Source organism: Leopardus geoffroyi, chromosome A3, assembly GCF_018350155.1.
Source record: "Leopardus geoffroyi isolate Oge1 chromosome A3, O.geoffroyi_Oge1_pat1.0, whole genome shotgun sequence".
NCBI lineage: Eukaryota > Metazoa > Chordata > Mammalia > Carnivora > Felidae > Leopardus > Leopardus geoffroyi.
In genome coordinates, this window is record NC_059336.1 from 36,184,510 (window position 1) to 36,199,984 (window position 15,475).

General features: G+C 39.7%; 1 protein-coding gene across 4 annotated transcripts in view; it reads left to right on the forward strand.

Moving 5' to 3' along the window:
* Positions 1-15,475, forward strand: part of SNAP25 (synaptosome associated protein 25) — an 85,291-nt gene that overhangs the window by 44,404 nt on the left and 25,412 nt on the right. For all 4 annotated transcript variants that reach the window (XM_045445316.1, XM_045445314.1, XM_045445313.1 and 1 more), the window contains 2 exons: positions 10,656-10,797; positions 12,675-12,716. In XM_045445316.1, the coding sequence (XP_045301272.1) occupies positions 10,726-10,797; positions 12,675-12,716 (114 nt within the window). In that variant the 5' untranslated portion in view covers positions 10,656-10,725. The remainder of the gene's footprint in view (positions 1-10,655; positions 10,798-12,674; positions 12,717-15,475) is intronic.

Consider the following 15,475-nt stretch of genomic DNA (forward strand, 5'->3'; position numbering starts at 1 on the left):
GAGAAGGAAGTTGAATTTCATGCACAGGAATATTCAAAGGAGAATAACAAGGAGCCATGTCCAGTCCCCACTTTGAAGAACTTATACCACCATAAACACTGCAGATTTAAGAACTGGCCGTTTTTAACAATAGAAGCATAAACAGAACCTTGCCACCTTGCTAAAAGTTATTCTTTGCTCTGATCCTTAGTTTGGCATTAAGACCCATAATTTAATTATCATCATTTTCAGAGGAAGAGTTTATCAGGACTATCCAGCTCTAATCATGTTAAACAAGTCTTAGCTTTCACAGACTCTGTTACTTGAAGGAGGAAAGTCTCTGTGTTCTTTTTCTGATAAGCGTCTTCCCTTTGTTCTTTGAATGAAAGACTATCTCATGGAAATTAGCCAGTGTGTCCACCCTTCAAGTGCAGGACACTGTTGTGAGACATTTGGAACCCATGGCCCATGGAGCTTTCCATTCATTTGGGAAGCAAATGCTGCTGGAAATCGGCAGGTGGTGTAGAAAGGGGAAAGTGAAATATGGAGCAGACACTGAGTCTGGCTCCCCGCGTTGGGACTCTCATCCTCTCCCGGCTCTGTGATCTTGGGTTATTGAGTCAACTTGTACTTCATCTTTTCTTGCTTAGTATGGAGATAACATGGTTCAGGGCAACACTTCTCAAGCTCCTGATGCTAGATGACCTTGTTCAGGAGGTCTGGGGTGGAGCCCATGGTTCTGCATGTCTAACAAGCTCCCTGGTAAGGCTGATGCTGCTGGTCTGGGGATTGCATTTGGAGTAGCAAAGGTTTGGGGGTTCCTATATAACCCCCATAGCTTTGTACAAAATTCCTAGTTTGATTCCTGTCACATAGCACATTCGCAGTAAGTGATGACTATTATGCATAATATTTAGGCAATAAGAGTTATAATGACATAGCATGTTGGAATCGATGCAGCTGATTTTTCTTAATTGAGAATGGCTGCTTTGAACCTGGGACAAATTCTGATTATTCAGAATAAATAATGCTCCTGATGCGGTTGAGGAGTCTTGAGGACTTGTCTCAAATGCAGTAACTGCACTTCACTATTTCCCTAGAATAGGCACTTTGGATCTTATGGTTGCATCACTTTCAAGGAGAAATTTCATCCAGTAAAAATAATGGCATTAGGCCCATTCTTGATCACATTCTCCTATCACTGTGGTTGGGAAAAGAGAACCAAACATTGTAGTTGGGGAAAGAGATTCTGCCTCCAAACACATCCAAGTACCAACTCCTTCTTGAGGGTAAGGGCAAAAACTCATAGAAAACAGGTGACTGCCTCACTGTTTGATTCTGAGTCATGAGCCACATGAGAGCTCCCACATCTGGTTTGTTGTTACTATTGTTGTTTGGGTTTGTTTTAGAAGATGGAAAGGATAGGGCTAAGACGTATATTCCAGACCCTTGAGTTTAATCAAAGTTGTGCACCATAAATATAGTGAAGGGGAATGGGTGATACAGGCTTCCAGGTATAGAATGAATAAGTCATGGAGATGAAAGGTATGGCATAGGGAGTATAGTCAATGGTATTATAATAGTGCTGTATGGTGTCAGATTATAGCTGTACACGTGATGAGCGTAGTATAACTTACAGACTTGACAAATTACTATGTTGTACAGCTTAAACTAATGTAACATTATATGCCTATACTTCAATAGATAGATAGATAGATAGATAGATAGGTGATATAGTGAAATGGGGAGTATGGGTGCAATTCTATTATTTAATATTGATAAAAGCTACAATTTACTATGAAAAAGTAGCTATCATCGGCTATTATGACAGTTCTCCTGCAAAATATTAAAAAGAAAAAAATGGGCTGAAATGTAAGAAGAAATGATAAAGTTACAGTACCGCAGGGGTCTTGAATACATGTAGATCAATAGATCCAATTGACTAAAGATTTCAGGGAGTTTGAAAAACAAATTTTCAGCTTAATTTGATGTAGGTTGGTAGCAAGATAGAGTCAAAGATAGAATAGACTTTCTTTTTAAACACAAATCAGGGGCGCCTGGGTGGCGCAGTCGGTTAAGCGTCCGACTTCAGCCAGGTCACGATCTCGCGGTCCGTGAGTTCGAGCCCCGCGTCAGGCTCTGGGCTGATGGCTCAGAGCCTGGAGCCTGTTTCCGATTCTGTGTCTCCCTCTCTCTCTGCCCCTCCCCCGTTCATGCTCTGTCTCTCTCTGTCCCAAAAATAAATAAATGTTGAAAAAAAAAAATTTAAACACAAATCAAACATTCCCAGAAATTGGCCATGGACATGGATACAAAGGAAATCTCACCTAAATTCAAAAACCACATCATATGGGTCACCTTCGCTGCCTATGGTGGGAAAAAAATTAGAAATGACAAGCAAAATACCTCTATTATTAAGCTTCTTTTCTATTATTTAAACTTTAAAATCATACTTTCAAATAACTCTTGAGTTGTTTGAAATTAAAATTGAAACAGAAGAAAATTGAATAAAGGAAATTAAAACTGAAATTTAATGCTATTTAGAAATAAATAACAAAGGCTATAGTGTATGCCCCAATCTTTAGGATAGGGCGACAATAACACAGGATAATTTACAGTAATAAGTATACTGTACCAAAAACAAGAAAAATGTAAAATAAATGAATCTTTTGTCAATTCTTGGAGTTTGTGCAATCTTGGAGTTTGTGCAATCCAGCCCCATATGGAGCTCCCTACTGACAGTGCAGAGCCTGCTTGGGATCCTCTCTCCTTCTCTCTCTGCCCCTTCCCCTGCTCATGCTCTCTCTTTCTCAAAAAAAGTAAATAAACATTAAAAATAATAATAAAATAAAAGCATGCGTAGAGATAATAAATGATATCAAAAGCTGGGATATACTGAGATGTACCTGCCAAACCAATCTATGTTATTTTCCAATCTATAAATTAGACTAAAAATAAAATAGTTTCTAGTTTTTGATTAAAAGACCAAATTAGCCACACAATGTTCTTTGAGAGTAAATATGCTTTGAAAATACACTTTTGAAAATGACCCAGATTCCTGATCTGAAATTTATCTGTGTGGTTAATAGAGTTAACTTCTAAACATGTTTCCTAATTTACAAAATGGGGATAGTAAGAATTTGCAGACCGTATGTCATTTAAGGTTCATGTAAGTTATTATATGAACAGCACTTAAAACAGGGCCCAGCTAAGAGTAAGCCCTCAGTCAGCATTAGTGTGATTTTACTAATAATTAAGGAGAGTTGTCCAACTTGGTTTATAAAGTCCCTTTATTCTTCTTTGGGCACAGTTGAATATAGTGAATCTTCAATAAACTTTTTTTTTAATGTTTATTTTTGAGAGAGAGAGACAGAGCATGAGCGGTGGAGGGCAGAGAGAGAGGGAGACACCAAACCTGAAGCAGGCTCTAGGTTCTGAGCTGTTAGCACAGAGTCTGACGCGGGGCTCGAAGTCACAAACCGTGAGATCATGATCTGAGCCGAAGTCAGACACTTAACCGACTGAGCCACCCACGCGCCCCTCTTCAGTAAACTTTTGCTGAATTTTAAAGTGTATCTCCACCAGAAAGCAGGCAGGTTCTGCAGGAGGAGAGAGAGAATACCCCAAAGAGGCCTTGTTCAAATGGATTAGCAGTGCGAGAAGACACCAAGTTGTAGGGTGCAGCTCTGTGATAATTCAGCCGATAGATGTTGATGTATATGGGTTGGCTGGTTTGTCTTATTAATTAAAAGATAAACCATGAAGAGAAATAGGTGTTAGCTCAGGGCACACTCCCCTTACATCTTTCCCAAAATGTTCCTGCCTGATGGCACTCGAACTAATGGCCAGTGTCCCCAGCATAATAGCTATCCATGTCACTGTTGACCTTGCCTATTAAAAGCAGACATCTCATATTTCCATGCTCACCTCTTTTCCTGGGTCCTAACCATGTTTGAATCCAGACTCTGCATCGAGAGAACAGTGTTAGCCTAATGCATGAAAATAAATAAGCCCCCTGACAGGGAAGAAAGGGTTGGCTCTGTATTTTATTTGCCCCATGTCTAATGTGAGTCTCAAATAGACTTGCAGCATTGGAAAATGAAGGGCTTTGCAAATTATACTTGACATCAAGTTATAGCTTCAGCCTGCCTACTTTGTACCACATACCGTGACAGCCACAGCCTCTCAGGTGTTTCTGTCTCTAGTGCAGTCCAGTGCTGCCCCTGGGGCTGGAGAACCTCGGCTGGCAGCTGGGCATGGAAATTAGGAATCTTTGTGAGAGCTGTGCAGGCTTCCCAGAACCTTGTGATGAATGACATGGATTAAATCCATAGTTTATAGTCCTAAAACCCTATACAAATTGTCAGTCAAAAGCGAATTCGTGTTCTTTTTTAAATGAAAAAATGACACAGGAAGCTCCATGAGGAGGGACTTTTTCAGACAAATATAAACAGAAGAAAACACCCCACACTGTGTCTGTCTACAGGAAATGTACAGTGCCCTGCGGGTATGGGAGATGGATAAGGAATGCTTTAAGGATTTTGTTTGACTTGATTTAGCCCAGGGATCAGTAATTGCTTTCTGTATAGGACCAGAGGGTAAATATTTTTGGCGTTGAGGGCCGTGGTGTCTCTTGCAACCACACAACTCTGCCATTGTGGCCTGAAAGGACCATTGATGATAAGGAAGCCAGTGGGCGAGGAGTGTGACAGTAATACTTTATTTACACACCCTGAAACTTGAATTTCATATATTTTTACATGTGCAAAGTCTGCTTCTTCTTTGAGTCTATTTAACCATTTAAAATATAAAACCATCCTTTGCATCGAGCCAACACAAAAATGGGCATTGAACTGGATTTGGCCGTAATTCCCTGAAGCCCCTGGCTGAGCCTACTGTTTTCCCCGTCTGGGTAATTGTGGAGCCGCCTCGCTTCCCATGCAGCTGGTGGCTCTTACTAACATTCCAGGAGACGGTTCTGTATATCAGAGCTCAGCAAAAGTGCTGTCTGGGCCTATGGCAGCAGCATTGCCTGAGGCTTATTGGAAATGCAGAACCTGGGACGCCCATCTCAGATCAACTGACTCAGAATCTCTGAGAGTGGGACCTAGCACTCTGTTTTAACAAGGTTTCCGGTGATTCTGATGCTCATTGCAGTTTTAGAAGCACTGCCCTAGACCACACCTGGAAAACTGCTGATTTAGGAACATTAAATGCCACCTGGAGAGTATCAGAACAGCTCATTCTGTCTTTCACTCAACAAATCAATTAACATGAATTGAACACCTACTAGGGGCCAGACCCTTTACCAAACACTGGTGATTTGAGATAATTAATAGGATACTGTTAGACCCTTAATAGCATGGGAGATTATCTCACATCAGAGCCCCAGGGAACAGTTTTGAGTGGCTCTGCTTCTAATTTCTTCACTTAACTAAGCGGGCTTTGCTGGTTGGGACCACACTACTAGCTCCAGCAACACACAGGAGGGAGGTCCAATGTGCTAACATGATGAAATGTTCCATGCTGCCTAGATAATAAATGCCATTTCACTGTTAACATCCTTTCAGCTGGTGAAATTGCTGTTCATCAGTGTCTGTATGCCTCTTCAGGTGCTATCTCCTAGAAGGTTAATATGCTTGGGTTTGTGGTTTGTGGGGAGAACTTATCAAACACTAGCACTAAATACCCCAACAGAGGGTTTGGAGGTGTTCATGCCTACTCTCCCTCTCTTCTTATTAGGAGAGTGGACATTGCTCTTTCAGCTTGGAAATGCTGTGCATTTGAGATCTGTCAGATTCATTAGCCCTCCTCCCAAATCACAGGCATCCCCCACATGTTAGGGCAGGACTAAGGTGTGGGAGTTCCTGGGGAGACCGTAGAAGTGACAAAAACAAAGGTATCCACCACATGGCTTCTCTGCCTTCACCCCAACTGTCCGTCAGCCAGGTCCTTATCGGCTGCCGTCAGCTTGGTCCCAGGGGACCCTACAGCTGTTTTTCAGGTGTTGAGAATAGCAACTTGAGAGGAGATTGCCAAGGAAACCCACGAGACATGAGTGCGTGTGTGTATGAGAGAGACAGAGACAGGGCGCCTAAGAGAGCATCACGAGCAAATAAACCCGGAAGAATGAACTAGCAATAGTACTACACGTCAGAAAGCACGGGACCAGCCTTCTAATAAACTAACCTATTAGGAGGAAAAGTCAGTTGCTTGCTTGGACTGAAGCAAGATGTTTCCCCGAGGAGCCCAACAGCAAAATACAAAGATGGAGAGCTGGGCCCATGTGGCAATCCTGAGAGGTGCTGCTTTGAGACTGGAGGCTCCGGCACTTTGCTGGTTTCCCTGGTTTCAGTGTCTGCAGGTGCTTGGCGCCCCAGCAACATGCCTCCTGCCCAGCCGTTTTAAAGGAAAGCTAATTAACACACATTAGGATTGTTCCACTCTTAGCAAAGGGTATAGGCTTAACCTGAATGAGTGAGGCTTTCTGAATATTAAGCCCCCACATCCTTACAAACAATGTTGATCAAAACTTTCTATAATATATTCCTCTCAAAAAGCCTATGAAACTGGTATCATGTGCCCTGTTGAAAAAACTGAGGCTCAGAGACAGTGATAGATTTGCCCAGAGTCACCCAGCAACCGAGTATCAGAGCCAACAGTCTATCTAAGCTCTTGGCTACTACACTAGGCTACGGCCCGCAGTCTACTCAACATTTCCACTGATGCACCATTTTACTCTAGAGGGTAGATCCCCGTCACTCAGAAGAACATGGAATCTTGTTTCTGCTTGTTTCAAGGTTCAGAAGTGGTTTAGTGTAAATTCCTTTCCAGTTTGTGTTTGCTAGATCCGTAATTTCTAAAGTGGAGACCCATGTTTAAGTAAAACACAAAGCATTTAAAGCTCTATATCATATCATGAGTACATATTCTGGTGACCAGAATTGGTGTTCAAAAATTAACAGGCTTGGGGCACCTGAGTGGCTCAGTCACTTAAGCCTCCGACTCTTGATTTTGGCTCAGGTCATGATCTCACAGTTCATGGGATCGAGACTCATGTTGGGCTTACTGCTTGGGATTCTCTCTCCCTCTCTCTGCCCTTCCCCTGCTTGCACTTTCTCTCCCTCTCTCAGAATAAATAAACATTAAAAAAAAAATTAGCAGGGGGCCCCTGAGTGGCTCAGTCGGTTGAGCATCTGACTTCGGCTCAGGTCATGATCTCACAGTTCGTGGGTTCCAGCCCCGCATCAGGCTCTGTGCTGACCGCTTGCTCAGAGCCTGGAGCCTGCTTCAGATTCTGTGTCTCCTACTCTCTCTGCCCCTGCCCTGCTCACGCTTTGTTTCACTCCGTTTCTCAAAAATAAATAAATGTAAAAAAAATTTTTTTTAATTAAAAAAAAAAAATTAGCAGTCTTATGGTATGATGCCCTGTTGAAATTTTAAATGGCTGCCCATAGAACCAACCTAACATAAGCTTACTACCTTTTTTTAAAACGCTGGTAAGTAAAATGTAGCCCTGAAGCTTTTTTCCTTATGTTTTACTGTGATTCCACACTTGATGCTTTACCCAAGAACCATGGGCTACAAAAGAACAGTGAAATCTATTATTTACAAAGAAGATTCACTTTAAGACTCCTCCTATCAGGAATCTTGAATAGTCTGAGTTACTTCACAAAAGTAATACATGTGGCAGAGTCTAATAATATGTACTAAATTAAGATCCCAGAGGAATCCACTTTAGCTGTTGAGAAAACAGTATAGCAGTGAGCCTAGGAGATGGGGTCATTGAGGGCCTGCCTCTGTGAACCTGATTATGTTGATGAAGAGTTTTTGTTCTACTTTTGCCAAAAAAAAAAAAAAAATGCTTCTCGTACAAATAATAATAACAATAATAATTACTATAATACTTAAACATTGCTTCACGGCCCTAAATCTAAATTCCTTTCCCATCTTCAGTTTTTAATAGAAGAAAAAAACCCAGATGTGTTTTTCAGTTAGGAAATCATGCTCCTATGCAATATTTTTATTCCATTTAAAGTCTCTTTAGGCCTTCATTAGTTAGTGTAACATCAGCTGCTATAACAAAACAAAATCCTTACATTTTCAATAGTGTAGCACAATCGAAGTACACTGTCATTTCATATGAAGGTTCAGGTCTTGGTGGTTAACTGTCAACTTTCCTCCATGCAGGGATTCTAAGGGTCCAAATTCTTTCTGTCTCATAGCCTGGCCATCCTCTAGGGTCCTGTTTTTTCTTTTCTTTTCTTTTCTTTTCTTTTCTTTTCTTTCTTTCTTTCTTTCTTTCTTTCTTGGCAGAGAGGGAAAGAGAGGGCATAGGAGGAATGCCTGTTTTTTTTTTTAAGTTTATTTATTTATTTTTGAGAGAGAAAAAGAGAGCAAGCAGGGGGAGGACAGAGAGAGGGAGACAGAGAATCCCAAGCAGGCTCGCCCTGTGAGTGCTGAGCCCAATGAGGGGCTCAAACTCACAAACTGTGAAATCACAACCTGAGCCGAAACCAAGAGTTGGATGCTTAACCCACTGAGCCACTGAGACACCCCAGGAATGCCTGTTTCTGAATTGCCTTAGCCTGGCAGGGATGCACATCATTTCCACTGTAACTCATGAACCACATTTAGCCACATGGCACCACCTCCTTGCAATAGGAACTGGAAATGTAATTCCCAACTGGGCAGCCATTTCCCTAAAACAACACTCTACAATGGAAGAGGGAGGAAAAATTCCAGTGCACACTTAGCCATCTCAGCCACAAAACAAGAGCCCATGCCTTCTATAATTTCACTACTCACAGAGAAGGTTTTATCATATCAAATATTTATCCTCTTGAACCCTTCCTTAGGCTCTTTATCCCATTACCTCTGAAGGCCTTTGCTGGGGACATGACTTCTCAGGGAAACCTGCTATGACCCATGGGCACCCATGGTATATCCCCAGATATAATCAGTTTCACACTAAATAATTTAATTTCCTTATTTTACTCCCATCTTTCTAATTAGGCTGTTGTTCTGTGATAGCAATGAATTTACCTGTCTCATTCATCAATATCTTTAGTGCCTAACACTGCCCTGGCATATTATAGGTACTCAGTAAATATTTGAAAAAGAAGGAAAGACAGGATAAAGAAAGAAGGGAAAAAGGAAGAGGGAGAGGGTGCTGGTTGGCTCTGGAGGGAGCTCAGTGTGGCTACCTGTAATTTGCATCATACGGGATTTCAAGAGTGTAACCATAAAATGGGCTGGTCACATTTCAGGGATAAGGATCCAACCCTTTTTGGAAAAATAGTTCTGCATAGTCAATAAGCCTTCTTGGCAAACTCTGATAACAACTGCAAGAGACTAAAGATTTTCTGCCTGGAGCTCCTTACTGGAGGAGGAAAAAATTATCTGTCATTCAGGATTCCTTTAGCTGGCCTAAGAATTAAATGGATTTGAGACCGATTAACAGGAGAAAATAAAATTTAATTATGTATGTATGGGAAATCCATGTAGACATGAGTTCCAAAGACAGTCAGTCAAAATGAGGTATATATGTCACCCTGAACTAAGGAGAAGGGCGTAAGGATCTGGGACTTGAAAGGGAGAAATTTGCAGGAAGATAAAAAAAAAAAAAAAAAGAGTAAACATTTGCTGGGCCATACAGAAACAAATGGCATAGGGAGGAATTTTAACAATCAGACTTTGCTAAATCCTTCTTGGTCTACCACCCCTAGTTCTTGTTATACTGTAGTTATCTATGGTGATAACTCCTTTCCAGGAGGAGGTCCTCTATCTAAATTCTTGTAGGCAGTTAGGGAGAGAGTCAAATTTCTTCCTGAGTCTTTTGGGCCTTGATTGTTTTCAGCTGGAAATAATCTGTATGCCAAAGTAACGTATCTTCAGGTAGCCTCCCCTTAGCCCTATATTCTAAATGCTTCTAAATGCAATGGAATACTACTCAACATCAAAAAGTAACAAACTGTTAATACATGCTACAACATAATCTCAAAATAATTATGCTAAGTGAAAGAAATGAGGAAAAAAATGACACCTACAGTATCATTCGTTTATATAAAATTCTAGGAATTGCAAACTGATTTATAGTAACAGAAAGCAAATAAGCAGTGTCTCAGCCCTGGGGTAAGGTGAGATTGAATGTGTGGGTAGGATTACAAAGAGCATGACCAAATTTTGGGGGGTGATGGATATATTTTCTTAATTGTGGTCATGGTTTCCTGGGTGTATACATATGTCAAAACTTTTCAAATTATATACTTCAAATATGTGGGGTTTATTATATGTCAGTTATACCTCAATAAAGCTCTTAAAAATAAAATAAAAATAAAAAGTAAATATGAGGTTAAAAGCATACTAACCCAGAACAGCATCCCTCCATATTGTCATTCCAAAATCTTGGGTGATTTGTGTCTTAAGAATGCTTCATAGTTATCTGATATCTTCGTAGGTATCTGTCTACATTGTAAAGTTGGCAAGTATACATTCATAATGCACCCTTTGGAGAAACAGCAAAATTCTGTTGATCCTGGTCTGAGTATGGCTTCCACCTTTCAGAAGATGACTGAGTTATGGAGAAAGAGTGTGGGCTATTGAGATCTTCTCCTATTTGTACATACTACATGCACTCATATAAACCCTTACATGTTCAAATCTGTTTCTTTCAGGTTTTGTGTCCAAACCCATCACTGACCCCCCAGCCCAAGCACCCAGCCACCTCCCCCCACCACCACTACCATGGCTGAAGACGCGGACATGCGCAATGAACTGGAGGAGATGCAGCGAAGGGCTGACCAGCTGGCTGATGAGGTGAGGGATGGGACACAGGAAAGAAACAAAAGATGGGGAACTGAGTAGTTTGACTTATTCAGGTTCAGGTGGAAAAGGTCTTCCAACATTTCAATTTAAAAAACAGTGGGGTATGACTTTGATATTCAATATACCTGATACCTCTGCAGACAGGAATGGTTTGATAAACCTACGTACAAGTAATGACTTACCCTAAACTCCCAATTTCTAGAAATCTAGAGAAGTCAAGATCTTCTAAAAAAAAGCAATGTCTTCGGATATCTTATAGCCTACAGTGTGCTAGAGCTGGCCTAATTCTGAGAGGTGATTATTACATTTTCCAGAATTTTGCAAACTGGTACTAAAATTGAATTATATAAACTGACAATTAAATAGATTATATTAAAACCAAAATTAATAAATACTCAAAACTCATCACATCCTAATTATTTTACTGTATTTTACTTCTATCTATGATTTCAAAGTTCTTGACTTGTGTTGTATCTATAGTGTAGGAATACCATGTAATGGTACGTTACTGTACATCTTCCCAAGTTCACCTTCAGTGACACCATGATATAGTTAAAAATCAGACAGATTAAGAGTATTTATATCCCAGGAATCTGCAGGCACTACAAGTCAGGGCTGACTTACTGTTTTATTGTTTGTCTAGACTTATGAAAGTAGAGAAAATATATTAATAACCTTAAAAGTCTGCCTGTCTCTAGCCATTATTCTTCAATTAACACAAAAAAATGGAGGAAATCTTCCAGTATTCAAAAATTTTTGTTCTCATCAGTAAAGAAGTCACCTGCATCATTGACAAACTAGTGAAGTTCCAACATGTCCTCATTGTTTCACATTCCTTTTATTCATTAATGTAAATGAAAATATCAACCAACATTCCTGTTAGAACTACACTTGTTCTTTGCACGCTTAGCATTGGACACAAGAGTTCTGCAAACCTTAACAGAAACTTTCTGGGAGAATCAATTAGCTATATGGAATTATTTGTAAACTTAATGCTCTCCATCCCTTATATCAGAAAAATAGTAAATTTAAATACATATATACATATTCATATATGTTTTCCAGAGAGCTGTTTGTTTAGCATTTACTACAGCCATTTATTTCAAAAAACAGCCTCCTGACAGCTCTTCCAGGAAAGTTAACATTCTTCACATTTCTGCAGAATCTTGTCCAAAATAAGTTTGTCACTTAAAAGCAAAGCCTTGAGAAATCACCCTGGTTGCTGGAGTCTAGTTGTTAGTTTCAAAAGAACTGAGAAAAAAGCGACAACGCTGTGCCCGAGGGACCAGTGCTGACTTCAGATTTTCCGTCTCACTTTGTCTTATCTAAGGATGAAGATAATTATTATAGCTGTCTCCTATAGGCTAGTTATTTCAAACATGCTTGATTTTTTTTCACCCTAAGGCGACAGCTTAATTTGTATTGATAAGAACTTCCAATTGTGTTTCTAGGAGCTTTATGAGAAACTTGATGTTAGATTCATCTCAATTCATGAAAAATTATGTTTGTGTTTAAAATTCAATATTCCTGGTCCAGGGAGGCCAAATTAGTCGTCTGAGTATTTGAGATAATTTTTCATGCATCCTGCACATGCAAAATTATCTTTTCCAGATTACTTTGTCTTTGATATCAAGATCAGCTTCATATGGTTTTGATTTTAGAAGATCAGCTTTAATGTAATTGCTTTAGGGAATCTTATTATGTAGAAAGACTGATAGGAAAGAGATTGAAAATGTGTTTCAGTTATAAACTTAAAAGAATATGTGATAGTAACCCTTTGTGTTTCTCAAGTAAAGAGAATAGTTCTGGTTTTCCAAGACCTCTGGATTCTGCACTGATAATATTTATGCATTTTTTTTAAATCTCAGTCACTGGAAAGCACCCGTCGTATGCTGCAACTGGTTGAAGAGGTAAGGAGTGGCCGTATTTCAAGATAATGAATTCCTTTTGCTGGCATATTCTTTTCCTAGACCCTACTGCCTTTTCCTAGGCCATGATCCCATTGATTCCAGAGCTAATGAAGTCTACCAGGAAGCCACGTTAATGAGGGAGATGTCAGGCAGCCATTAAACTATCCCCTCTCCCTCCCAGCCCTGGCTACCTTTATAGTCTGGGAAGTAGAGATGGATGGTATTTCCAAGTAAATGCTCCCAAGAAATCTTCATATACGATTGAATCACTTTAAGCAAATATAAGGAATTATCTACATAAAAACTTCCCTTGTAATGACTTTGATGCCTCTAGGTCACATCTCATCTTGACATTCTGTTTTGACTTAACCACATATATATATGACTTTTAAAAATATATATCCCAATAGATACAACATTTTCAGAAATTGTAATATTGAGAGTCAAGCACTAAAATTCATGAAATAATAGGAAAATTCTTTGATAAAAGGAATTTCAAGTCCACAACACACATATAGAAGCTCTTTTATGTTCCTGACTCTGGATTAAACATCCATTTGCGAGGCATGGTTAATGAATCCCAAACTATTTTTAAATGGGTAAAATAGGACAGATAGCAATAATGGAATCAAAAGGGCACTTACAATAAACCTTGCTCTTTCCAATTTGGTAGAGCAGCAGTCAACCAGGAAGAATAAATGGATTAATTGAACTTGTCTATTGGGAGAGATGAAGTGGAAAAAGAATGGGATGGGCTATATTTATCTGAACTGAATAAAACAAGCCTAATAGTTTTTATTCAGTGAAATGCTGTTTTAGCTATGCTTTGAAACTGCTTATCAATTCATGTGTGGTTATCATTTTTCGAGATCTTCCGTGTTCTCAAGGAGAATGATTAAATGAGCCTATTTGCCTCATGCTACTGTAAATTGCTTATGCAATGACATGAAAGGAAAGAAAGATCAATTTTATAAGGCTAAAAGGAAGTTCAGCTGCCTCTCACACTACAGAAGCCAATGTCTTCCCTTATTTCTGCACTTTCAGCTTCTTACCCAGAAATGAAATACTGGCTACATGTGAATTGCCACAGGAGGAGTGGGGAGAAGGTAGTGCCGTGGGCGCCCCAGGACACTGAGGAAAGGGTGAGAGGTACACGTAATGAAATCGGTTATCACGAGAAATGAGAATTTGAGCCTGTAATGTAGCATAAATTGGCCCCTATAGGAAGGCAGGCCAACAAAGGAGCCCTCAGCATCACATGAAGCAGCTTTCCATCTCTAAAGGAAGAGAAATATTGTCTTTGCTCTACCCTGGGAACACAACTCATGCAGAAATACTTGAGGACCAAGAAGGAGGCAGATATTCTAAATCTAAGAGTACTGGTGAGGCTTTCTAGAGTTAGCTTATTGTCCTTCAACCCATCATGAGAAGAAATGAATCACATTTTTGTGACATTCCCATGTGAGTTCTCATGTTGAAATGAAGCGAACCCACATGTCAGCTGACATTATTATGTTCTATGTCTTTATGACCTTCAACCATAGCCTCCAGGCTCGTTTTTCATTTTTGTTTACGTGTATGCATGTGTCAAGTAAATTTCTAAAGTACCAGAACTGTTACCAATTTGCCCACGTATGCAAGTTGAAACACTGCTTAGAATGTGGGAAAATGGTGGAGCAAATGCATTAAAATGCATCACTTTGAACTGGCCCCTCACCCATTGGAGTCTTTGGGCCAACCAATATTTTTTTTGCCTCTTCTTAACTTGCAAGTAGTGTCAGTCAGTCTTGAGAAAGAAGTGTTTGCTCTCATTTATTCTAACAGAGGGAGAGTCTCAAAAGCTCTACGGATTAAAGTAGGATACTTAAATCATACATTTTTGTTTCTCTTAAGGTATTTCTTGATCAAGCATGAAGTTGCATCTTATAGCACCAGGGGTGAAACAGACAGAAGCTAGTCCCACCTCTATAAATGAGAGGAGGCTATTAGACTTTCTATCCTCGGGAAATTACGAGCAAGGCATTATTAGAGTAGACTGATTGCTCTTACTTCCTCCTGGGTTATTTTATATTGATGGTCAAACACCCCTTATGTCTAGGGCAATGGCTATTCAGATGATAGTCTGCTTTTCAATCAAAAAAGAAATTTTCTTTAAAGAGAATCAGCATTAAATATTCATCAAGGGCAGAAATCATTTGGCAAATACGAGCACTGAAATACCAGGATCTTCCCCATGATCCCAAAGTGCATCAGTGCTATCTAATTTGAATTGAGCTGAATTCTTATTGAAATTTAGTCTCAAAGACAGGAAAGGTCACTAAATTTGTAAAGTCTCCCTAAGGCAGACAACCCTACTTTCAGTTCAGTTCAGTTTATGACTTTGTGCCATCCCTCATAGACTTTAGAGTGGCAGGTGTAGAATCTTACTTTTTAATAGAAGCCATTATTGGCATTTCAAGAATAGTGTAAAGTTACACATAAGTCAATTGGGAAAGTTCAGAAAAGCTAGATACCATATACAGGTAAAAAGATTAGAAATCATATAACACTTGGTTCCCAGCCTAGAGTTGCAAACTGGCTCTTCTGATGGCCGTTCTTCAACAAACATGTATGGAATTCCTAACTTTGGAGGTCTGAGGGAAGATACAAATTTGTATCATGCAGGAAACCAGGTATGAAAATAACTCTCCAAATTCAAGGCCTTACCTGCCTTTGGAGCACATAAGAGGGAACAATTAATTCTGGTAATAAAGTCATGA